This window comes from Osmia bicornis, chromosome 13 (assembly GCF_907164935.1).
Source record: "Osmia bicornis bicornis chromosome 13, iOsmBic2.1, whole genome shotgun sequence".
Lineage (NCBI taxonomy): Eukaryota > Metazoa > Arthropoda > Insecta > Hymenoptera > Megachilidae > Osmia > Osmia bicornis.
In genome coordinates, this window is record NC_060228.1 from 1,979,684 (window position 1) to 2,005,944 (window position 26,261).

At 45.0% G+C, this 26,261-nt stretch overlaps 1 protein-coding gene across 2 annotated transcripts in view; it reads right to left on the reverse strand.

Annotated features, from left to right (window-relative positions):
• Window positions 1-26,261, reverse strand: part of LOC114871758 (semaphorin-1A) — a 124,030-nt gene that overhangs the window by 9,018 nt on the left and 88,751 nt on the right. For both annotated transcript variants that reach the window (XM_029178074.2, XM_029178073.2), the window contains exons 2-8: window positions 9,162-9,258; window positions 6,383-6,792; window positions 2,681-2,769; window positions 2,139-2,280; window positions 1,527-1,875; window positions 473-1,089; window positions 177-387 (exon numbers count right to left, since the gene is read on the reverse strand). In XM_029178074.2, coding sequence (XP_029033907.1) covers window positions 177-387; window positions 473-1,089; window positions 1,527-1,875; window positions 2,139-2,280; window positions 2,681-2,769; window positions 6,383-6,792; window positions 9,162-9,258 — 1,915 coding nt within the window. The remainder of the gene's footprint in view (window positions 1-176; window positions 388-472; window positions 1,090-1,526; window positions 1,876-2,138; window positions 2,281-2,680; window positions 2,770-6,382; window positions 6,793-9,161; window positions 9,259-26,261) is intronic.

Sequence of the window (26,261 nt, forward strand, 5' to 3'; positions counted from 1 at the left end):
TAGAGAACTTTTCGCTTCGATTTTTTGTGATCTATCCAGCGGTGTAGAGGTCTTCAGGGTATTTTATAACCATTTCATATAGAACCATTTCAACCCGTGTTTGAAAAAAAAAAAAACGAATTTCATCGAGACGTCGATGAGGAACCCCTTTTCGGTTTACTTTGATGGAAACTCACCTGTTCACGTTTTGTCGTTGCTCGAAATATTCGTACTCCGTGTCTGGGTATGGCAGATTGTCGTCCTCGTCCTTTCTGCACTTTCGGCCACACAGATAACCTGCCACGAAACCGACCAGCAAAGCTGCCAATGCACCAGCCACCACAGCCATTACAAGAGTTTCAACGGAGTACTGCGGCGGCGGTGAGTCTGCCGCGGACACTTCTGGACCTGTACCGATTGATCGTTTCACCAGTGAAATGCATGCACAGGGTGTCTGAGAAACAACCTTAGTCGTACGAAACGATCAACATACCTGAATTATCCTGTTCCTCGTCGTGCATGATGTTGATGATCTCTCCTCCGGGACTGTCTTTGTTGGGGATCATCGAGTCCTGGGGGAATTTATTCTGGTTCGCAGAGATGGCACCGACGCTACCCGTTTCCTTGCTCAGACTTTTGCTCGGGGGGCAAGAAGCGTGCAAACCAGTCGCGACGCTCTGAAGGAATCTGCTCGCATCGGTGGCTGCTGGTCCGACCAGGGCCCTGCACTTGCCCTCCACCTTGTCCCAAGCACAGTAGGGATCCTGTAAGGCCACGCACTCGCCGCACGACAAGATCCTGTCGCTGTAGCACCGGTGCAGCCTGAGGGCCTGTACCTGACTATCGGCTATCACGACCAGCCGGCCATCCTCCAAACCATCTCCAGCTTGAGATGCTCTCACCACTTTGATACCGCGCACCGGCACCGTCGGAGGAAACGCCTGTATCTCCTCGATCACCACCGGGCTGACCTTCAGATGAGTGTCAGCTGACTCTGCGTTTATCGCTTTGATCACCTTCCCGTTGTCGGTGCCGATGAACAACACGTCGTATGTTTTACCACCTGGCGTCTTCACCTGGGGATCCACAGCAATCTGCGTGAATCTGTAACTGAAAGCGCCAAGAAATCGTTAGGGAATCGTTTTCCATCGCAATCTGAGGAGGTAATAACTTGTCGCTAAGAGTAAACAGTGGGCGCGTAGCGTATGCCCGCAAGGAACAGGGCGTACAATCGAATCGAGCCCCCGGTGACCTGGTCTCCAAGTTTGACCACCGTACTAGTTATTTCATTAAGTAACGTCGCTCAAGCCCGCGAGTATAAAGCGTGTTTGTTAATCAGTAACGAGCCTCTGTTACTACTACCTTGAGTTTCAATACTTTAATCGACTGTGGACCTTTCTCCGTTGACCCAGCCTACTTACGAAAACTCGATAGAAATTCAAGTAACTTCGACAATACACGACCGACTTTGCACAGTGAAATTCAGAGCTTATAATGGCGATGATATTTGTTGTTACAAACAGTTTGCAATAAGTGTTCCAACTTACTGGAAGCTGGTGCGGATGACTATGGGCTGCCCGAAGAAGCTCGGCACCAGCTCGTCCATGAGGGAGTGCGTATGGATAAAGTTGAGGGTCAGGTCAGGCAATGCGTGAGAGTCGTTTACGCACTGTCCGGGTCTCGGTTCGGGTACCTTGCCGCTCTGCACGGGTAACCAGTTCGAGTTGATGGCGCTCTGCTCCTTGAAGTTACCCTTGAACGCGTCGGTGATGTCCTGCAAGGAGAATGCGCAAACAGCCGATCCGCTGATGCTGTTCACCGGTGTGGTGAACGTTCCGTATATCAGCTGGGCCGACGTATTGCCGTACTGACCCGATATCAGTTCCGTCGTTGATTCTGCAAATAATGCATGCCTCGTGATTTCGAGGCTCTTTTGTCTGCGTGGCCTCGTTCGCTCCGTACCAACGGACGTTTACGAGCTAACCCGTTGGGAGCATATATTTCCCAGCATCTCTCTCTTTCTCTCGAACGTGTTCCAGAGCGCCATAACGCTTAATACGCTCGCTCGATTCGAACACGCTCGTTCGCGAGCGGAACGAGACGAGACCAGAGATGTATGCTGACGGCAAACGATGAACTCGACGAATGTGTATACTTACGTATTTCATTGAAGTAGAAAGGAAAGTCTCCGGTGACGGAGCAATTGAGACGAGACTTTAGGAACGAGGTCCATCTGTTGCGGTATCGATGCGGACCACCACGGTCGTATTTACACACCCTCGCCACGCGAGAATAGACGGTCTGCAAAGAGAAATAGTATCGGTGAGAGAACTGTCACTTCGATCGACCAGTTAACCCTTTGGCTGTAACGAAGCTTAAGTAAAAATCGATCCTATGCAATTATTAGCAGGAAAAGGGTTAGAATTTATAATTAGACCATAATCACACAGTGCTGTCCGTCGGAGTAACGCGTAAAATGTTGCAAACCACACGGAGTGTAACTGAAACGTAGAGAATGTTATTACCAGATAAAACTTAATAATGCACTGTACATTAAACCGTAGTTTATGGTCGGGGTCGTGAGTTTTATGCGTGCCACCGTGTACTTGCAAGGAAAAAAAAGCAGAAATTCTTCCTTTGAATACAGAATCCTGGACAGCACTGGATTGAAGCATTGAAAATTGATCGGTTAGGTACTTACCTTGCCGCAATTGATATATTCCACGGCGGTCTCCCTGAAGAAGAAATAGACAAAGTCTCCCTGGGCCATGGAGCTGACAAAGTTCGGCGCTGCAATTAGAATGCGCAGGCATTACAACGTCGCTATTGCTATTACGTACGCGGTAAACAGGCGGTCGTAAAGTGGCCTTATGAATAAACGAACGTGGTAACTGGCCAGAGGAGCAGAATGGACGAGCTGCAATAAAGTGCAGAGATAACGTTCCACTGTAGCTGGGGAAATAAAGACGTTCCTTAGGAATTCAGCATCTTGATACGAAGGTAGGTCGATTTCTCGACGCATTCGAGAGGATAATCCTCGCTCGAATGGTTGGAACGATCGTGCGGCATGCGTTGTCGTTAGAATCAATCTTGCAAACGAGTCGCGTAAGAATATACGCGAGAACCCTTTTATTTTCTCGGTTATTCGAACGCGGTCGCAGTGAAACGACACGGTTCGCCTTCACCCTCTCCGCCCCTGTCTCACAATTTTTCTCTTCGTTTCCCCTTGTCCTCGTTGCACTGCTTGGCGGACACGAACGCGCGATAAAGTGGGAAAACTTTATCGATTTATTAACTTGACAGGGTTTTCATAAGCTTCTTAGGATTCATAAAGTAATATTAATCTCCCACGCCACATAGGTATATCCGACCGACCTGCCGTGCTCCAACTCATAAATTTTCTCCCGTTCTTCTCCTCTCTCCACTCTTTTCGTTTCTCCTCCAATTCCATCACGTCATCCGACTGTCTTTTCTTTCACGCCGCGTTTAACCGTGTCTCTATCCGAGACAAACTGCCAGGAATTTGTACAGGCCTAACGCAGTGACGAGAAAGTTTTAACGCCGCTTTAAAATTGTATAACCCGTGTCTACGGTTCGGTCGTCAAAGCGTTAATCAAGAGATACGCGCGAAAATTCAAGGAAAACGAGCGATGATAATAAAGATCGAAGCGGAGAAAGTTAATTGGAAAAGCGAAGCTTCGAGGGCAATCAGCGTATCGATTTGGTATTAGACGAATTACCCAGACGCATCAACGCGGAGATTTGCGGGTGATAGTCGCGGTTCGCGATCGGCTTTGTCACGATTTTTCGCGGTGGTGTGTTTCGGTTTGTTTCGTTGGTAACAAACGGCAGATAGAGGAAACAGAGGAGGGAGAAAGAGACGAGCAGAGAGAGAATTGAATTTTCAACGAACCGAGGGAAAATCAATATTATCCAGCGGCCAGAGAAACTTGATTAGCGTTCGTACATCGTTCAATTAAAATGTTCTAGCGAACGAGGGAAGCCCTGGAACAAGGCGACGTGTTCGGTTTATTGGGCTCTTTTGTGGGCTTGAGGTGATCTCGTAAAAATTTCCCGTTTCTTCGCGTCATCCCTCGGTAACCAAACTATAATTCTTTCTCGACGGTGGCTGGCTCGAATAAAAATTCGACCTTTCGACGAATTCGCAAGGGAGCCATAACTCGCACAACTCTTCGTCTTAATACAGGCTCTATCATGATACGTGGGAATAACAAATAAGAAGGCTGACTATTTCCTGCCTTTTATTAACCAATCTGGTATTTTAACGTTGCTTTTATTCTCTGTCACGCTTTTTAACGCTGTGACGATCGCAAGGTTAAATTCAATTTTTAAGGAAACAAGCACCATTAGCGGAAATAGAATCCGAAATCTCTGCATTCGCAGTCAGATCTTATCCATTACAGCATCGCTAACTCGCAATCGTATATACCTACTTTCACGACCCCTTTTATTGCCTAAGGGACCTCCTGATCCAACAATGTTAGAGATAAGAAAACACAAAAGCTCTCATAACAATGTACGATGTCGATGAAGTGCAAAGGGTTAATAATAACAATCGAGAAGGAGAAAAGGCTTTCAGGCAGAGTCGTTGAACCGTCGGACAGGTCGTTCTTTTATACGGATTAAAATTTCCCATCGTCGGTGGGTACACAGGAGACGTATGTAGCATATTTCGTGGTGAACGAGGGTGGAGACGCAGTGTGCTGCTTTGTCATTACACGGATATGGAGGGGAGGTCGTGGAGTAATCTCCGCGCGGCCGTAGTCTGCGAAATCCACGTACACGCACGGTTAATCTCGGAATTACAGCGTGTGGATTAAAGCCGGTGTGCGCAGGGTCGTTGCCGCGGCCGATCGCGACATTTCTGAGTAATTTCTCGCCCCGTGGCTCGGGGCCAGGGATTTTCAAAGTCGAGCCAGCCTCCAGAACTTCTCGTGTAAATACCGAATCGAACTGTCGCTCCAACTTTCGCGAGCCCCTGGCGAATATTGCGAACCCCGCTCTGTTCAAAGTCTCTTTATGTTCCGGGGATGTAGATATCCGCGCATGTACGCGTGGCACGCATCGTTTGCATAAATAGCGAGTAAACGTTTTCGAGATACACGACCGCGAATAGTAAAAGTAAGGTTGAAATCTAAGCGCAGGGGAGAGCGGGGACAAAAGTAACATTGTAGATAACTCGAAATCTATTATAGCTATTATCGTAAATTTTTGATATACAAAAGTACACACAAATATGTTTTAGCAACATAGATAGGAAATTAATATATTAGGTAGTGTCACACCCTAAAGTAACTTCTTTTTGTGTCCTAAAATTGAAATATAAATATTTCTTAGGCAAGTGCTTATGCTTTCTTTTAATCTTTGATTTGACTCGTTTCAATGTAATTAAGCGTCTCGTTAATGAAACTTTGTAATGTAAACCCAAAAACATAGTCGAGCACGTTTGTAACATCGGTAGTCGGGGTCGGTTGTAACGTTTCTGGTAACCAAAAATATAAAAAATATTATTTTTTTGTTTATATGAAATCCTACAATACGAGAAAACAAAATGAAAAATATGGGTGCCATGTAGTGAATACAAAGATTGGGCACATGAAACTAAAACGTTCCTTGTATTTTCTGCAGTTGCGATACCGAATAATTGACTAAAAATTTTGCCTTTTTTCATTTATTATTATATTTTAAAACAATAAATATTTTAGTTTTGTAAAGATAGATTAATTCCATGCAGTGTTACAATCTTAACACTTTCCCCGGTCTTCATTTTTGATTAATAACTTGAATATTATTTGTTATTATTGAATATTTGTAAACTGCTACAACTATGTAAGGTTTAGGTATAAAGATTTTTTTGTGAGTGTAATAGTTTTTGCTTGATAGAAGTTCAAAGTTAAATGTTACATTTGTCCCCGTTTTCCCCTACGTAATTCAGAAACAACTTATCTTCGGTAAAATTGTTTGTAATAAAACACTTTTGGGATAACTACGAATGGAACGTTTCGTGAATTTTTTCCCTCCGTTTCATCTATAGCGAATGAAAAGTTCTCCCCTATCGTTGATAGCAGGGGGTCGGCCAATATATGGAACGATAAATTTCCACTACCAAAAACACTTGGGCTGTTTACTCTGCATACTGGTCGGGACCGCACAACCCTTATTTCAATTTTTAATCGCGCGTTAACATCGACGTTTCTGGCTTCGATTCATCATCGCGACCCTTATCGTATCGTTTTCCAATAAGATGATTTAGGTTCTAAATGTTAGGGGACGCTCTCCGACCGCTTTTAATTTCAAAAAAGGTTTCGGGGATAACACGGTTTATATATCTAGGTGAGTCAGGCGGAAATTAATTTGATAAAGTAATCGGTATTGCGCTTACCATTCAGGCTCTTCGAGTCGTACTGCTCAGTTTGCAGGGGTTCCCTGTAGATGATGGGATCCATCCCCGCGAAATCTGCCACTGTACCGGTGTAAAGCTCCCCGTCTACGTAGACGAAGGTGCTGTTGTGACGTGGGTCGTAGGGACACCTTGCCTGTCCACCCTTCTCCTTCAACATCGTGTAATTGCCTGGCTGCACCGCGTAATCGCGACACATTGGCTTGAACGCGTTCGTCGCGCACACCAGCAACGTGCTCGTATCTGTCTTCACGAGAATGCGAATGTAATTTTGACAGTTTTCCTCGGGCGTGCCCTTAACCAGGCACATTTTTACGTCGCTGTCGGTCGAGTACCAAGTCAGCCTCTGCTGCTCGGTTAAGTCGGTCAGGCTCAGGTTGTGCACAAGATTTCTGAAATAAGAAAAAGAAAACTCTCTAATCGATGCATTCGTTCTTAAGTGAGAGGCACACGTGAGTAGACACTGTTCAAAATAGAATAACTTGAAATAACTTGAGGTTTTTTGAGAAGTTATAAAAATTAATTCACTAAAATATGTACTTTTGTTGAAATCGTGAAAAAAAAATAGTGAATAATAATTTTTTAACTTTTTTATGTAAGTCTATAATAAAAATTTCATCGAGATCGGTTAACGCATTTAAAAGTTATGAGTAGGGGAAGGGCGGGTAGCCCCGGACACTTGAATAAAATACAAAAAAAACATAGAAGCAATCAATTTTAATCAAATTTCTCTTTCAGGTAATAAATATAAGGTCTTTTTGATTCATTATATCTTAAAAAAAAAAACATATTTCTTAAATAACTTTAGAACAACAAGCAATAAACTGGAACCCCTGTTTTTACTCGGCCGAAAAAATGGCGGGTAGCCCCGGACACTTGAATAAAATGCAAAAAAAAACATAGAATCAATCAATTTTAATCAAATTTCTCTTTCAGGTAATAAATATAGGGTCTATCTGATTCATTATATCACAAAAAAAACATATTTCTTAAATAACTTTAAGACAACAAGCAATAAACTGGAACCTCTGTTTTTACTCATTCGAAAAAAGGCGAGTAGCCCCGGATACCTTCAGCGAAACTAAAATTTATATAATGACCTAATTTGCTTGGTGTGCATACAATTACTGGTTTGCAATTGTTTTTTAAGCACAAAAGCCATGTTGTCATATGTCATTTGTATTTCTATATGACGTAACAATAAAGATATAAAAATGTCCGGGGCTACCCGCCTTTCCCCTAATTAAAATTTCCGAAAATCGTCACTAGTTCCGTTATATAGACTCAATTTTCATTATAAAAAGGTTGAAAAATTGACATTCACTATATTTTTTCGCGATTTCAACAAATTGTAATTTTTTAAAACGAAGAAAATTTTAGTGAATTAATTTTTGTAGTTTCTCAAAGAACCTCGAGTTATTTAGTCCAATTTTAACCGAGCTATTTTGAACAGTATCTACTCACTTTTGCCTCTCACTGTATTTCTCTTTGATATTCACTCAACTACTTTGAATCAGCATCCCGACGCTCGCTCTGTTTCCCGACTTTCCCAAATATTTCTCCCGTTCGATCTACAATCTTTTTCCACCGAAGGATACTATGTACCGATCTCGCATTAATCACCGTGCCACCGTCCTTTTACTTTGTGCCCGTTATCGCCGGAATCGATCGGTTCTCCAGGAAACGCGGCACAGTTCCGTCGCGTCGCATCGAATCGACGGCAAAAACGTCGATCGAAAGACCGTGAGCAACGGAACCGCGGAGAACTCGAACACGAATCGTTTATTACAAACGGAGTAGGATTTATGAGGCGCGAGATTAATATTCCGAGAAAAGGAGAAAAGGAAAGAGAGAAATTTTCTAGATATCAAGCAGACTTTGGGACTTGAGACTCTCGACTTGCCGGATTGGCAAAACAAGAACTTGACAATTTTTGTTCTGTCAATTTGTATTGATGGAAGTTCGAAGGGACTTTATTTTTCTTCTATTTCTCCCTTTTTTCGACCTAAATATTCCGTGGAAACCCGCTTCAGGTTTCTCATTGCATATCGTGTTTTAATTACGAATTTCGTCTCCTCCATTCCGTATCAGAAACTTTTACAAAGTTCCTCGGCAGGAAGTCGCACTTACCCGCTGTGCCTGGGATTCGAAGGCTCGTAAAATAAAGCGTACAAAGAAGTTTCTAAATAAAGTTCGACGATCTCATTAACAGCGAAGAACAGCGTTCCGTAGCCGCTCTCGGCATTCATAGCCAGCAAGGAGGAAAGTAGAAATCGAGGGAGAAGGACAAGAGAAGGAAAAAAGAGAATAAGGAAGAAGAAGAAAATCTGTAGAAACTAGCTTTATCCAGGAAAATACTAGCCGTGTTTATTGTCGAATAACGGCCTCACTGTCAGTGAATATCAAATGGCTGCTTTCATCACATAAAAAGATCGTAAAATAGCACTTATGTCGCATCGATTTCAAACTTAAACTTTGATGATAAGGTTGTCAGTTACAGCAAGCAACGGATTAGAATGAAATTCGCCAATTTTCTTTGGATTTTAATTAACGATTACTACTGTTAATTATGTACCTATATTTGTTACATTATTCGGAACAATACACATCGAAAGAAGCTCGGTCTTCTATTGCAATACGCCGATCGCGAAAGCGGGCTCTCGAACCCGACTAGCAAAGAAGAAAGAGTAGAAGAAGAGGAAGAAGAAGAAGCAGCGGTCCTTTAATTAAAGCACTCGCTCAAAATGAATCTTCTATTTACCTTCCGCCGACCAGAAGATAGTTCCCGTCCCGTAGCATCAGCCGAAAGTAGTCTGTGTGCGTCTCGTTCCCCGTAAACCTGAACACATCTTCCGCACCTGGAAAAGAAAAGCAGAGGAACGCTCAGTTGGTTTTCCTTTCATCGTTCAAGGAGTTTGAGAAAAGAGGATCATCTTATTCGTCTAATTAGCTCGATAGCCATTCATCGTCCTTCCTCTTCGCGACAAACAACGATCGACGACCAAACACATTTAACGGATTAAAACTATCGTTTCTTGCGATATTGTTCGATATTATGCATGCAGAATCGTTCATTTCAAATCCGTCTCTTCTCGTTCGGTCCGGCCGGGAAAATTGCAATCAAGCCGTTTAGTCGATTCGGATGAAAAAAAGTTTGCTTAAATAAAACCTTTTGTCGCGTCCGCTTTGCAGACGGCTCGTTCTGGTCGCGCGAAATCGCGCGATTTCACGCGAGCCATCCAACCGGCGAGAACTGGTCGACTCGAAAGCGCTTCAGAGAACAAGCGCCACTGCTCCGAATAATTATCGATTTGACCGTGCAAAGCGTTCGACCGCGGTGAAAAGCAGTCAGAAGCAGACGCCGTAAATACGGCTGTAACGTTTCCACGTGGAAAACGTTTAATAACCGGCCATTTGATTCGAGCCGGTAGCCCAGAGCGATTTCGTTCTGATTTTCCTATCCAGAATCATTCCCCTACCCCTGTAACGTTCCCTCCGCTCTCCAGGGATTTCCTGTCCGGCCAGGACAAACGTAACGTGGGTCAACGTGACGTTAATTCGTTTCCAACGCAAGACGTATGATCCTTCGATAATGGTTCGCCTACCATTCAACGGTATTCCGCGACCCAAATTGCATACGCGAGACACCAGATACGGATCATCGATATCGACTGGTGTCCAAGGGTCGCGTTAATTGCACCCCAGACGTTACATGTTTCGGGCAACCGATAGATAATCGTCGCGCGCATTTCGTGACATTGTCCCCTTTGTTACACGACCGTCTCTATCGGATTGTCCCATTAAATAATGGGAATATACCGGGAATTCGGTGGCATAGCGATCGAATAGTTTGGATTTAAACTAAAGTAGCAATTAATTAAAAGAATATTGATTTATCGTTTGATACTCCTGTGGCAAACGTCTTGAATGAGGTCTCGCGGAGGATGTCCTCCCATAACGGCCCCCCTTTGGCGTAGCATCCGTTCATTGTTACCGTCGATGCTATTGCGTGCTTATCTCCGACCTAAATTGCGACCATCGGATAGGAGGGACCGGTCAGCGACATTGACTGACGTCGAAACACGGAAACAGCTCGATAATTATGCCGTTGGTAGCAGGATTAGAATCTCCTTTGGATAATTTCGATCGGATATCGTCGCTCGAGGAATATCCTGAGCCATTTAATAAACTGCTGTTAAACTTCTCTCGATTACCATTATACTTGCTTACGTAACCGTGATTCTTTACGAGGCGATAATCATCCTAACGCGGTGATTAAGACTTTCACGGCGCAACGGGGAATATCGTTCGAAAACTCGTCTAGCGAAACGAGCTGCCATCGTTTTCCAAGAGGACGACGTGGGAGGAGTCGAGGAAGGCGAGCAGCGAAAGAATCGATCGATCAGCCGAAGGGCAAAGGGGACCTTTGAAACTAATAGATAGGTAATTAGCGGATAATGAAGTAGCTTCCTGACGAGTGAAAAAGTGACCAATCATGGAGGGAGACAGATTCATTACCGATCGATCGGGCCTCTTTGTTCTTCCAAGACCAGGCTCGGAAGAAAACTTATCAAGCTTATCGATGCGTTAACGCGTTGTTTAAATTCAATTTTACACCCCTACTCAACTTCATCCCCTAAATTATTCGATTTGACGAGCATTTATCTCGAGAGGAGCGTCGCACAAACGATCGGTAACCGAGTAAAAAACACGAGTTTGTCGGATGAAAAATGATAGAACGCGTAAATACGCGTCTTTGCAAACGAAATAGCAGTTTGAAAAGGATAGAGAGCTACGGTTTCGAGGTACGTTCGGTCAATATTTCATGGTATCTCGAGCGAACGAGCGGGCGCGCGTTAGGCCGTCGCGGCGCCCGCGTCGGTGCGGGATTGTTCGTCGACCGCTAAAAAATTGACCGAAGTGAATTTATCTGGTGGAGCGTAGCGAGGAGGTGGAGGTTAGGCCACAAATCACGTATATAAGTTTCCCGAGGCGGTATGCCGTGCCGTGAAAGGGAGGCCCCGCGTATTCGGAAATATTGAACGCGTCCAAAGTTACGGCTCGCCCGTCAAACTTTGCCGATCGAACTTTCGGACGATCGTTCCACCATCGGCCATCCTCGTCGGCTCCTCCGAACGTCGGCTGGACCTCTATCAGAGACTGCCAACGATCAACAATATAATCACGGTGTCGCGTCGAGTAGAAAATTAACCCTACAGCGTCGATGAATGCGTTAAGCAAACGTAGTGGTGTCCAATAACGTATTTCGAATTGAAAAGAAACTTGTACATACAGTTGCATTTACCAGGCGGGACACAATTGGTCTACGGATAAGAACGCAGGATGAATGAATAAAAAGAGAGAAGTCAACACTTATCTCCGATCTGATCGTTTGCCAAGCAAGGGTACGCGCCATTGGCCATCAAGGGTTCTCGTAGCCGTTTCCGGAAGTGGATTACCTTCGGCGTGGCGGTTCGCCGCACGAGTGGATCCACACGAGACCCGGTTTACACACAAGAAGGAGGGGAGGAAAGAGGGTTAAGGAGAACGGGATATGGAAGAAGAGAGTGGCGTTATGTCGAGCGAAAGTCATTAAAGTTTCGCACGTGCCGGGGTGACGGTACGGCCAGCAACGACCCTAGGCCATTATTTTTTAACGGCCCCCCTGCAGCTACCTACTACCATCTCTCGGTTACCTACACACGAGCGCACCTTCACACGTACGCATACCGGGTAGAAGCGTGGTCTTCGACCCGCGGTTAAACCATGACTAATGAACGAGCCCATCAACCCGACCGACCCTTTGCCGCTGCTTTCATTGCGGTCAAAACCGCGCGAAAAAAATAATTCCGCTAGCGGTTTCGAATACAATGCCGCATGATCCACGTATCGTTATGGGGAATTCGATCATTCGATGATAAGGAGAATTTTTAATACTGTCTAGATTTCCATTTAATTTATAAAGTATTCATTCCAAAAATGGAAGAACAGCGAGTTGAAACTCACTATTTGAAGGATTATTAAAAGGAGAGGAATGTGTGATAAAAATGTGAGACTCGTTTTATCATCCATGCGCGAGCTACGTCACCTCTGGTAATTTAACTTTTAATTAAATTAGCCGGTCGTTGGTGTTCCACGTACACGGGTTTTCACGCGAACCTCGAATTTCTTTGACGAAAGCTGTCGCTGGAAATAGAGACGGTCGAGGAGAATTCTAAAAAATTATCCTACCGTGGAACGGTCACAGTGTTCTCGGCCAGTCATGCGAGCGTCCCCCGGCGACGCGCGGCGTCGCGTTACCAGAGCCTGCTGGGTGCACTTCAATTTCGTTGGGACAACACGTGTTTCCTTGGCTAAGGTACTTCTCGGAGAAAGAAAGAAAGGGCGAACAAGACAGGAAAGTGGACGGGGAGGAAACGGAAGTTGACAAGACAGAATGCAGGAGAGAAGAACAAATCTGACGGCGTTTCTCAAAGGTAATCGGGAAGGAAATTTTTGTCCCTCCCTCGGTGAAAACTGTGTTTGAGCGAGAAATTGCGCGAAGATTAAATTATTCGCAAAACGAAGGGTACGTCGTCGAGTTTCACGGTCAATCAACCGAGCAACAATAGAAACGCGGGTGCAGGATGTTTTATAATTAAATTTCCTTGACACGTTGCTTTTCATCGGTCGTAAAGATCAATCCTTCGATGCGATGAAATTTAATTAAACAAGAAGGAATGATTTATTCTCTTGCTTTCGAGCAGAAATACGACAGATTAGCCGAATCGGATGAAAACGATTCGATCTCGACGATGCAAACTGTTAGCCCGCTTAGGATACGTCCTACTCGATGCACAAGCACAGAATGCATCGAAGGACACGGTACGTCGACGCTGTCGAGCACGTAATTCCATTCTAAGGGATGGACTAAGGGATGAGAAGGGCATAGAGAAGAGCCAAACGTTATCGGAAGAACCTAACGATCCGATTCTGCCACAATACTGTTACCCTGTCGAAGACGTTCCCCGAGCGTTCTCTAGCCTCGTATTTACCTTTTATTTTCCCTCCCTCGTTTTTATCCCCCGCCTACCCTCCGCCGAGTTTACATCGCTAACGAGGGACACCAATCGAACTGTCTCGTTCGTGAATCGACTGGACTCGAACCTCTTTCCCTTTATCGAACCGTTGGCTGCCTTTTAAATCCGTTCCAATACCATGCGACTCTATCAGCGTCTGTCGCGAGCATTTTTCTAAACGTAACGTCCATCTTCTTCGATTTATTCAATTGTCAGTAAAGCTGTATGAAAGCAACTCGATTTTTATTTACAGCCAACGTTGCGTTCATACTTTATTACGTTTCCTTATTTATCGTATTTCTCGTATCTGTGAAACGACGAGATAGAACGGCACACCACGGAGCATTAACAAAAACCATTCGGATGATAGAGTCGATTTCCTGACGATCGTCGGGAAAATGGAAGCGGACCGGCTAGAGTTTCGTACCGGAATAGCATCGGAAGAAATGTGGAGGCTGCCATGGTAGCCGCCAGGGAGTACCTAAAAACGTACCGTACCGTAAAATGGCGGAACTTCGGTTGACGGGTTTGACCCTGGCATTTATCGCGTCGGTGCACATTTTCGGAACGTGTGTGTATGCTTTCGGTTCAGCTTCCAATGGGGAGAGATAGGTCGCGAAGAAAACGAGATCATCCGTCCTGGGAGCAGCTCGATCGTTAGCGCGACCCCTCGATGTATCTGCATTGTCACCCCGATAATGGGTTTCGATCGTGAACCCGATTGCCGCGGCTCTCGACGATCGAACCTACCTCTAGCACGCTCTACCTGGATAGACGAGTTTAAAGTGGAACGAACGAACGTTTTGCTATACTTGGACGACGTTCTTACCGATTGGAAAAGTGTAAATTGCATTTCAAAGTCCATCGCTTTACCAGTTGTTCTTCGTTTTCTATCCGCCCGTATACACGATGCTCGCTACCGTCTAACTTATTTCTTATCGCGTATCATCGATCAACGTTCTTACACCGTCACGATAGGGACAGGAATGGCAAGGGTAGCTACGAAGCTCGGCCAGGCGCTAAAATACGTGAACGTTTTCCTCTCGAAGCACCTCGATAATTTTTAAACGTCCAAGAGACGGCTTCGCAAGACGGTACCCGGGCGCCGCTGGCGAAACTGGGTCGGCTCTGAATAGTCTCCTTTCAAGAGATAGCTACGTAGAATATAGCGATTCCAACGCGGTGAACGTTCCAAGCAACGCATCCGAGAAGTTTCCGGCGAACGAACCACCTGGCATCCTTCGATTTTCCACCTTCGTAACGCCCCCTCGCAAAGGATCGTCTAAATAAATTAAAATCGTCCGATAGAAAGTGGGTCAATGGTCGAGCAGGGAATCGAGTGCAGCTAACAGCACAAAGAGGAGAGTTAACAAGAAAGATGCGATCGTGCGAAACAAAAGGCGAAGAGAAAGAGAGACGGAGGAAGCGGTTATTCGCGCGAGGAAAACATCGTTAGCTCATCGCCGTTGGTCATTCGCAAAGTTACACGAGCTTCTAACAAGTAGCCTGCCACAAGCAGCTGCAGAATTTCTGATTGAAAGTGGAGATCGAAGCACGGCCGAGTTATCCAAGTTTCATAGAAAGTGGGTGATCTTCAATTAGAAAGGAGGCAGCGAAATAAAGAAAGGTTGGATATCGAGGAAAAGCTGGATGCAGAGTTTGCCGACCGTGTCGAGGATAAGAGCAACTTCGAGTGACCTAGTTAACCCCGCTACATCGAGGATTTCGGTACAACAGAGGCATCCTTATCGGCTTCGATAAGTCAAGGATGAACGGGGCTCGTGTCTCGGTTGACGCGACGGGAAGCGTTTACGAGAATGCACAGGCTTGCGATATCGTTAACGCCGAATCAGCTTGGAAGCTTCAATCGACTCGTGGCTTGGCTAAGTGGATTTCTCGCGTCGATACGTTCGCGTTACATCGTATCGCACTTTCCTCCGTTCAATCGACACTCGGTTCAATTGAATCGTTTCGCAGAAATCCTCGGCCTCCTGACTTCTTGCTGTCGAACGAAAATAAACGTTTGTGCAAACATTTTCGTCGAACGTTAAGATTTAAATCGATATGCCACGCGTGATATTTTGCGATATTTTTACGACGTAAAATCGCGTAGAACGAGATGAAAACGACTTACCAATGGAATTTTATCCCGCGTTTAAGGCACCGAGTCTGATAACTGATGGATTAACAAGAATTTTCCGTCGTTTTAATGACGCCGGTTCGACGGCACGAACCTCGACCACGATTCGCAATAATTGGCGGACCACAGCCGTGAATCGTTCGCGAAACTGCATCGTCGTTGCCGCGTATAGCGTGCGGACTAACACAAATTCGGGATTAATCATTCAGGCCGAAATGGGCGCGCGGTCACGAATTTGCTTACGGTGGATCGAAGCGATTCTATCCAATACTCTTCATCTTCTCCCTCTGTTTCTTCCGATCGTAATTACTATCTATTCCCACCGTATTACGCTGCTTTTAATCTCTCTCCGTTTATTCGTGAACGAAAAAAAAAGGGATGAAATGATTTTCTATCGGGAAAGATTAAAAAGTGCGCGCATGTAACACGATCAACCGATAACATCGAAAACACATTAACGTCCCCATTCGCAGAAAGGTTATTAATTTGGTATCGGACGCTAAATAAAATGAACGCACTGGCGACTATTCGGATGAATAAATCTGAATATGATTAAGAGGGAACAGGCTAATTCGTCTGCTACAACGTAATAATTTATGGAGATCGTTTCACCGCAAGTTTACACGGTGTTCGTAGGAAAGCCACGTAACGTCGAAGGGAAACGCGTAATCCCCGTCTAAAGCAAATTCTACTCGTCGGTAGCTACGTGAAATCAAGCCGATTATCGCGAACCGCGTCGTTAATTTACGAGAAAACCAGTGATTTGGAATGAAACGCGTTAAAATGGACAGAGCAGAGATGTGGCGGTACAGCCACCGGTTGTCACCAAAGGGCAACTCGCGTTAAATAATAAACGCAATTATAAAAAGTGGTGCACGATTGCAAGGAAATATCCAAGCGTCGCGAACTTCGACGCCGTTAACGATCGCGGCAGCGTATTCTTAATTTGATCCGCGGTTCGAGAAGCATTTCATTCGTTTTTCCTCGTGTGCTCGAGAGACTTTATTTCAATTTTCTCGGCCGTTATCGGAGGCGTCGCGTTGCGCACGGAAAACCGGAAACGAGCTCGTTTCGCGTTTCGCGTTTCGTACCGTACCGTTCCGTTCCGTTTCGCGCCACCGCAGACCGTTTGCCTCCGTTTCGACGATAATGAATTTATGGCGACCGCACGGAACGTTCTGCTTGTTATCGAACTTTACTAAAATACCCGTAACGCGACTCGATTTTAGCGCGAAACGGGGCGGAAAGAAAAAGAAGAAAATCCCGGTCAGCTTTTTTCGAACGAACCAAAAACAATTGAGTATTCTTTGAAACAATAGCACTATGCTATTAATCCTCATACAAATCGTTAGGCGTCTCAGCAGCAAAGTTGTAAAAAAGCAATTTATTTCTCACCTTGGAGGTATTTTATCCAGGTGTTGGTACGACGGAAAATGGCCTCGATGTCGAGCTATTTATGGGACGCTTTGTTCCGAAGGAGAGGCGAACGCGGTCTGGAAGCATCGGAAAATCGAGCAAACATCGTCGCGAGAAGAAGGTGGACGATCAATCAAGCGTTAATCGACGAAACGACGCGAGGTGACGCGAGTTTTCGAATTCCCGCGTGTGATGGTAAACTTCAAGCTTGGATAACGAACGGCTCCCTGACGGGGTATCGATCGTCATCCGTCGTCATTCACCGGCACGTCTTTTCGAAGCCGAGGCCGAATGGGATCTCGCTTTAATTAATCAAGCCACCGAAGGTCTCGTTAAAGCGACGGCACAAAGTCCATTAACCTTTGCGCGTGTTAAATAGCTAACCCCTTCCTTTTAAATACTTCTCTCCAAAGAGTACCTTTTCCCCGAATTTCCCATTTCTTTCATTCGCTACTTTTCGACTTTAATCCGACACGAATTTCTCGTTGCAAAATAATCTCAATGACACTCTTGAAGTTTCTATCAACAAGAATAAATTATAATCGTTCGATCCAGGAAAATAAAAATCAGACTTGAGCGAAGCGTAGGAGGATGAGAAGACACATACCAGCTGTGCGGATGAATTCCGTTTCCATTCACGAGAGATGTATAGGCGCTAGGGATGTACGGGTACCCGATATTACGGATTCGGGCGGGCTCGGGCGGGCGGCCGATACATGCGTGCAGTCGGGTACAGTCGGGCTGATTCGGACGAGCTTCCGCGCGCCGCGGCCTAATTCTTACGTACTCCTTACCACTGTTTTATGTGGAGTTTTGGAATAAGATAATTTTTATATGGAAACATAATACTTTAATTTATTTGTAATGAATTTCATTCCATGCCACCTGTATGTTCATTTTATACAAAACAGATTTTGAACACGAGAGTTGTCGCGTCCCGCGGAAGCTCGTCCGAATCAGCCCAACTGAACCCGACTGAACCCGAAACAGTCGGGCTACCCAACTGCACGCATCGGACGCCCGCCCGACCCCGCCCGATGTTTCCCGAACCGACCCGACTAGTCGGGCCGCACATCCCTAATAGACGCAGAAGGTGCAATCAGGCAAACCGTGGTGACGCGAGGAGGAATCTTGTTTCGCGAGGAAGATATCGCGTGACCTTTACTCTGCTTGTCTCCAACCCATTCGCTCCGTGTATACTGCGCGGCCTCTGTTATGCGACCGTTGAATTTCAATTCGAGGAAATTTCAAGCGAACCCACCCCTGTAGACGTTGCGCCGCGGTGTACGCGACGCGAAATCCTGATCGTCGAGCAATTAGTGGGGCTCGGTAACCGATTCTGCTTACGATTCCTGACGAGCCACCACCGGCTTTCAGGGGATTCGCAAGGGAACACCGAAATTGATTCCACGCAGCACCGGCTGTCTCCGGCGTTCGTTAAAAAAGACCAGCCTTGAATTTTTTCCCGAGGATGCTCTGACGCGTGGAGGATAATTGTGTTTCCAGTTTCACGATGCTTAACAGGCAAGATTCTTTGGACAGGGGATGTTACGATCTCACCCTTTAATTAATTTCTTCAGTCTGATAATGGACCCAGGCAGTTGTAAAACGAGACGCTCTTTTCTTCGTCGAATCAGTTTATGTAGCGATGAGGTGTAGTTCGATTTTGCGATATAAACGATTTAAGTCTGTTCGACTTCCGGGCTGGCCCGTTTTAAACCTTACACGAGGCGAACGCGAACGTGTCGACAGCTCGAAGCGAGAATATTTTCTCTAGCGTCGCTGACACGACCGACAAAGTACATACTCGGAAAATAGAGAAGCAGTTCCATATTTTCCCGGGGAAATCACGAAAAATCAAGATCTCGCGATCCGTTTACGTAGCACGCGCCGAGACTGTCGTAGAATTTTCTCCGGGAACAAAGGGAAAACGGAGAATTTTACTGCGAAAATATCGCCGAGTCGAGGTTGTTCAGAGAGGAAAGGAGGCCGTGAAATAAAAGTATCGCGGGATCGAAAGAAGTGACCCCGACCGATACACGGATTTGTTTTATACCTCGTATTTCGTTATGTTTTATGGCCGTTTCAGTGGTCGACTGATAACGTAAAACGGTCGTATAAAGTTCTCCCTCTTCTGACAGGAGGGCGGGAAAGCCGCATACGGAAAGAAAATTCACACCGGCGGGAATAACACGCGACAGAAATTCCTCGATTATCGTTACGTTCCTCGCTGGTGTAGATAATTCCACCGGAGGGAGGAAAAAAATTCCTGGTAATTCGAGCTTAATTTAATAAGAGTCCTCCTCGTGGTTGCTGAAATAAAATGCAAATGCGCAGTCGATACACAGGCTGGCTGGAACATCTAAGAGGGTGCGCACCTGAATATTCCGAGAACTATCAAGATAACTAACAATGTTCCATGGGAAAAGTTGTTTGAAAAGTACAACTTGATAACGAGAGCCATTTTTATCGGGGAAGTAAGGGTAGGGATATTGCGAGAGTACTAGAAACCGAATAAAAATTCAGTTTGCTCAACGAGTGTATTAGGCGCTCAATTAACTACAGTGGTACCTCGGTATACGACCTTAATCCGTTCCTGATGTTCCCATAAGAAGTAATGTAAAAATGATTAATCCGGAATAAAAAAATTCCTATTCATATTATACCTACATTAATGGGATTGTAAAATAATTTAAACACTGTTTGTCATGAACAGCATTTAAACGATTTCCTAGAAGTTTATAAAAAATATTCACTAGTTTATTTAACATAAATGTAACCTAATGATAGATTCTAAATTAACAAACCAAATGGAATAAACTTTATTGCCTCCTGTTCTTACTTGTATGATCAGTCAGTTAATAATACATCAACTCCGAATATAATTGATTCTTAATTTAATTTTTCCTCAGAGATAATTATTTAAAAAAGATGCAAAATTCAAACAAAAAATGTATGTCGTATATCGAATAAAATTTGTCACGTCCAAACAGGACGTATTCCGAATTGGACGTATTCCAAAGCAGACGTATACCGAGGTACCGCTGTACTTCTTTTGCTATATTTTTACTTGCAAAACGCGCAACTATACAATCGCGTACAAATTTTAGCAAATTTCTCGTTCATAAATTACAGTAGGTCGAGCAACTTTAAACCTTCCTTGCACCGGTCTTTTCATAGAAACATTTATCAATATCTCGTTTACATCGCAAAATATTCAGATGTAGCCCATTAGACGTCTCAGGCTGTACATCCTGGCCGAAGAAATTCTCTATTCACGGTGGCTCCGTCTGTTTCCCATCCAGGAAACACGGGATAAACTGGCTCCCTATGCAGATGCAATTGAGCGTCCGCTGCAGGGAGCCATCGTTCCATGAAAATGCTCTTTTACTCTCTGTTTAGCTCCTTAAATTTTCTTCAACGATAGCGAAAATCGCGCGATATCGTTCGAATCGGGAGAAATTCGTGACGAGTCGAAGATTTGCTCGGCAAACGATATCGCGCGATGAAATATAGAAAGGGATGGAATATCGCGAAGGGATGCTTAAACGAGGGGGCCAATAAAACGGCTAAAAGCCGTGCAAACAGCTGGCAAATCAAATATCGAGGGAAACGCGATTATTTGCGAGTGCAACCGCGGTGGCAAACGCGATTCACCGACTGGATACGCGTCTAGGACGAGGTGGTTGCCGGGTTTTCACCTGGCGGAAGATATATACGCGCGGATCAACCGCCGGAAGCGGTCTCGCGAACCTCCAGATAGAACGGTCGCGCTTACTCGCTCGACGACGCGTTGATTTAACGCGACTGCGGTTGCGGATGCGTCGACGTTGCACCTTTCTATGTATCTTCCGTCGCGATCAAAGGGAACACCGCTTCTGGTGATACGGTATTGTCTTCTCATTGTGTCGCTCGTTTGGGTCCGCCCCGTGACAGAATGAACGACTGATTCTTCTTTTGTGTACCTACGTGGCAACAACGAAACCGCGCAAAATATGTGATACGTTCGCGAAGATCAATTCCTTTTCTAAAAAAATTTGATGTATTACCTGTTGTATACCGAATCATTCTTTATCGTACTTAAATAGCCTGGTTTTCTCATCATATTGGGTTCGCAAGAAAGTAATTTCGGTTTTCACAGACAGATAACAATATGTTCTTTTTTTAATGACGTCTGAGGATGTTCTGATTTTTCCGTTTATTTTAGAAGTCAATTGCACGTAATTTTGTTTATAAGTAGATGTTTAATATTAATTTTAACATGGAGCGTAAAAACGAATATTTTCGACATATTTGCTTTTTTATTTTTATAAAGGAAAAAAAGCTGCTGAGGCTCACAAAGAGATATGTGAAGTTATGGCGTTGATTGCTTAACAGAACTATCGAAGTTGATGATGACCAGATCAAAGCCATAATTGCATCAAATCGTCATGTAACTGTACGAGAGATTGCAGAGAGATGAAATGTATCACACACAACTATTGAAAATCACTTAAAATATTTCATACTTACTTTCTTGCCGACCCGATATTATCATACACCGAATTATTCACTATTGTACTTAGATAGTCCGGCTTTCTCATCGTATTATAAGTCAACCTTTAACAACAAATATCCCAAGTCTTTCTTCCTACTCCTAATGATTCAACCGAACTAGTTATCTTCAAACCTCGACCTCATGACCTCATTTTTCCTATTTTTTCGATTCTATAAAATACCCAGCACTTTTCCCTCCGCGTCAGATTTTTCCGAACCTACTTCTGTCACGACTAATATTGTACCTAAGAAACTTCGCTTGTATTTCATTTTGTGATTAAAATAAACATCGTGAGTGGAACACAACATACCGTACGAAAACGATAACAATTTCAGGCTTGCCGGGTTAAAGAATGAACTTTTCATGCGCGCCAACTTAATAAACGCGACGTCGAGTCGGAGAGCAAAGGTCGTGCGTCGCATCCCGCTATTGTACGTACCATTCCCAATTGCCATCCATGGCTCGTCTAATTGTCCCCTATCTCCGCGCCCTCGGAGAATACACGATCACTTACGTAACCATGCGCGCTCATCCTCGAGGGATCGCGAGCCCGATTCTTCTTCTTCTCCCGTCTCCGGTTGGAAATTTTAATTGGAGCTCGTCGTCTTTTCAAACGAACCAAGGCGGAGTATCTTCTTTTTTTTTTCCCGCCGTTGTCGCGATTATCGGTCGTGAGTTTCAACGCGGCGGGCCGGGTAGATTGGCTGGGATCGCAAATCGCGTAATGGCGCGACCGAGCCACCTCCTGGGATCCGTACTATTGAAGGATCTATAGACGCTCTAATTGGCTTCGGTTCCCCGTGGTCCAACAGGATAATTCGCGTATTCCTGTCGCGTGTACCGTTCCGATTATAAATTCGCCTCTTTTCTCGCTGTTCCTTGCTTCGTTTCACTCCGGCCCTCTTAACAAACGATCCCCAAGAGGTGAAATTTTTATTTGTACCGTTACAACGCGTAGACAATCGAACGAACATCGTTTCGTTTTCTCTTAGCAAATTCCTTAGGATCTCGCGAACCAGCCGAAAGTACCCCCGCAATTTCCAGGAATACTCTCACCCTCCGCGCAGGATGAAGCTGTTGACGATTAATTTACGGCGTGGAAGCAAGACGATCGCGGGAAGCGATAATACCGGATCCCGATGCGTCACGAGACAAGAGTAACTCGCGTGCAATTAACGCTTCGATCGTTTCACCAGGCTAGCTGGCTGGCTGGCTGGCTGGCTGGCTTTTTGTTGAAAAACGCGACGAGATTTACGACGCTTATTTCGGGCCGTTACACTCGGCTCGCTTCGACAACGAGAGAAATTTTTGCTCGGGTCGCGAGAAAGAGTAAAAGGCCGGGACAGCGACGCGGATTAATTGGCCGGCTAATACGGAATAACGCGTCGGGGGCCGATTCATAGAGCAACGCCGAGCTCTACGCGATAAATTAACAACAAGAATTATTATTGGCTGGAATAACCTGGCGATGGTCCGCTGGCGAACGCGATATCGCGCGATCGAGTTTGAAAACCATCGCATAATTTACTAACGGCGTTAAATTAACCGGGATAGACGATGACTGGCTAGGGACCGATAAAAACCAATCCCCCGGCCCTTCGAACCCTCCGCGTGCTTGCGTTTTCAACAAATTGCCATTCGTTTCGATCCCGTGCTTTCTCTATCTCTGCTGGGAATTCGGTAACGAATAAATGCTTCGATTAATTAAGAGTTTAGACGGTGTCTAAACTTATGCTTCGCTTTCTTTCTTCCCATTTCATGGATTTATTCCATGGAAGCGACGACGCACCAAGTGTGTCAAACGAGAAATGGCGATTCGGTATTCAGGACAGAGCGGAGCGGAGAGGCGTAGGCGTTTCGAGCGGTCAGAAAGCATCGAGTCGCGTGCGACGATAGGCTTGGCAACATCATCGATCGCGTCAAACGGTAATGCGGGCTAATGTACGCTCGGTGCACGCTAATGTACGAGGGGGAGGGCAAATTAAGGAGCTGATAAGCCTTATCGATCGAGGGGTCGCGTGCACGCGCCAACGGGACGTCGTTGTTGTGCCAGGTCGGTTCGAGGGAGCGAGAGAGAAATATACGTATGCGTGTAGGTGGTTGCCTTCTCGCATTCCGGAACCAAATGGCCCCGAATCCACGGAAGTTGCATCGTCTTGAAAATTAACGACCAGACGGAAAAAGAGTATAGCCGGTGTCGAAATATACTGCGGTACTTGAGATGGATAGAATTTTCGACTTTTTTCCTCGGTCTTTCCCTATCGCTGTATACGTGTGCATGTAGATATGCAATTTGTTGTTATGTACAGAGAACAACTCTGGTCGATTCTGAATTCTCCGACACGACGCGACGGGTCGGCGCGGCGCGGCGCGGGTGCGGTGCACTCTCTTGAAATTGCATCGGAATACACGGTGGACGCGGTGGGAATAAATGGAAAACTCGGCCGCCTAGAAATCCACGAAATTCGTTTTCCAGCCTGGACGTAGTTTGTTCCCGGTGGCTGGCTCCGCGGGAGCAATCCGAAACGCGAAATCTCCATGGGATTTTCTTAACCGAACGAGAGACTCGTCTTTCCGTGAAACAAATGTTGCCGGTTGAAACGTGTAAGTAACGCGAATAAAAGGAATTTAGTTCGACGATTCGTTTCTGCGACGAGACACGAAATGGAAATACCTTTTTTTAAGCAACGACAGAAACATAGAATTTCAGTTAGCTGACGTGCAGGTATTTCTCTCACGGCGCGTTGAGTTATAGCGACTCGATTTTTGAGAAACGAGCGTGTTCCAGGCTCCTCGATCAGGATTTTTTCGAGCGACACCGTGAAATCGTTGAAGCAGGCTCGCTCGTGCGGAATTAACCCGCCGCTAGCCGTGTCTGCGCAGCCAGGGTACAGAGACTCGGTATCGTTTCTTCGGCAGTGACGGTGATTGATGAGGCGAGGCTCGTCTCGTCTCGTTGCGAGCGAGCAGGAAAAATAAAGCCTTCGATCGTATCCGCCCGATTATCCCCGGCGACAATTTGACGTGTCGCGAGAAAAACTTGCCCGTCGATAATTGAGCGGCTGCCGTTCCAGCTGACACCGACCGACCGACTGATCGTTGCAGGGATTTACAAGGAAATCGTTCGTCGATGTCGCGACGAATCGGCACCATCGTTTCTTTTTTTTTTTTCGAATAATTATTTCAAATAATTAAATAAAGTGAACAACAACTATAAAAGCATCTGCGAGCGACCTGGTGCGATAAAAGCCAAATGAATTTTCAGCGTTGCGCTCGCGTTGAGCGGCGTTCTCGAGAAATAAGAGTATCAGGGAAAAGTTAAAGCGTAATCTGGACGCGTGTCGTCCTGCTGGAAGAGGCCGGCGTGTATCTGCCTTTTCGCGAAAACGTTTAAGCGTCGAAACGAACCCAACTGTGCACGATAATTTTCAGCATTTACTCGAGAATCTAGCGTGTCTCCATGGGACGGAACGAAGCGGCAGACGCAGCTGCTTCTAGAGTGCACCGTGCTTGGTGAATCAAGCGTGACTGTTTTCTCGAGAAGGTAATCGGAGTTGGAACGAGTTCGAGGAGAACACACCGTGTACACGCTGTGATAAACAGCAAACGCGACAAATACCTTCGGGACGATTATTCGTTGCGCCAGCCACTTATACGCTCGTTTATATCTTTTGTTTCTACCGTCTCTTCTCGGCGTTGCTCATTCACGCTCGAATGATTTTCGAGATAACGACCAGTCACGATTAATAGTGAAATATTAAATTAACGCTTTTGTCACCATCTTCCTTCCGTTCCGCACGCGTGTTTTATTTTCACTATCCTTCCTTTCATTCTCTTCCCGACGCTTCTCCTCGCTTTGTCACGCAAATATCGCGTGACACTTCCGTATCTTCTAACAAACATCGCACCAGTTCTTCAGGGTGTGTGCTCGATGAAATCCTCGCTAGTCGCTGACGAGTTCGTTCATAAAGATTCATCCGTCACCATGCCGCTATCGCTTGTATTTTTTAATCAATCACAGCGTCGTCGACGCGATAGAACTGTCTTTAACAGTAGATTTATCAAAGGGAGTCAAAATGACTTGTTTGGCATTTCTTATAATTATTATTCATTTTCAGTACATTTCGTTTTCTAAAATTTTCTATGACTTTTTGTAAAATATGCAAATAACTAAGCCTGTAAAACAGTTTTCCGAGATGAGTCATTTTTGACCCCCACAGAACGTAGGTAAACTTGTGATTTTTGCAGTTTCTTATATTATTTTTGTATTAAGTATATTAAGTATATTATATTAATTATATTAAGTATATTTTCGTACATCTACACTGTACAAAATTACCATAAGAGACATAATGACTTATTAATAATGTTGTAATACTTATCGTTAATAATGACTTATTAATTTGAAAAACAAGTCATTTTGATCCCTCCGGTAAATCGCCGGTTGTTCTAGTGTTAAACGAATATTATCCCCGCTAGCTCATTCGCGGAAAAATCAACCCTCTTGGGACCAAGTTCATCGGAACACAATTTGTATAATACACTTATCTATCTTACAGATAAGACAATTGTCCGGAGCAATTACCCTGATGCCTGTTTCTGGGATAGAGAACAACGACCGACGCTAATTGATCGTCAAACATGGTGGTAACAGATCTGGCTCGATTCGAAGCTCGATAATCGTTTCATCTTCGCGTGTGCAAATTGTAT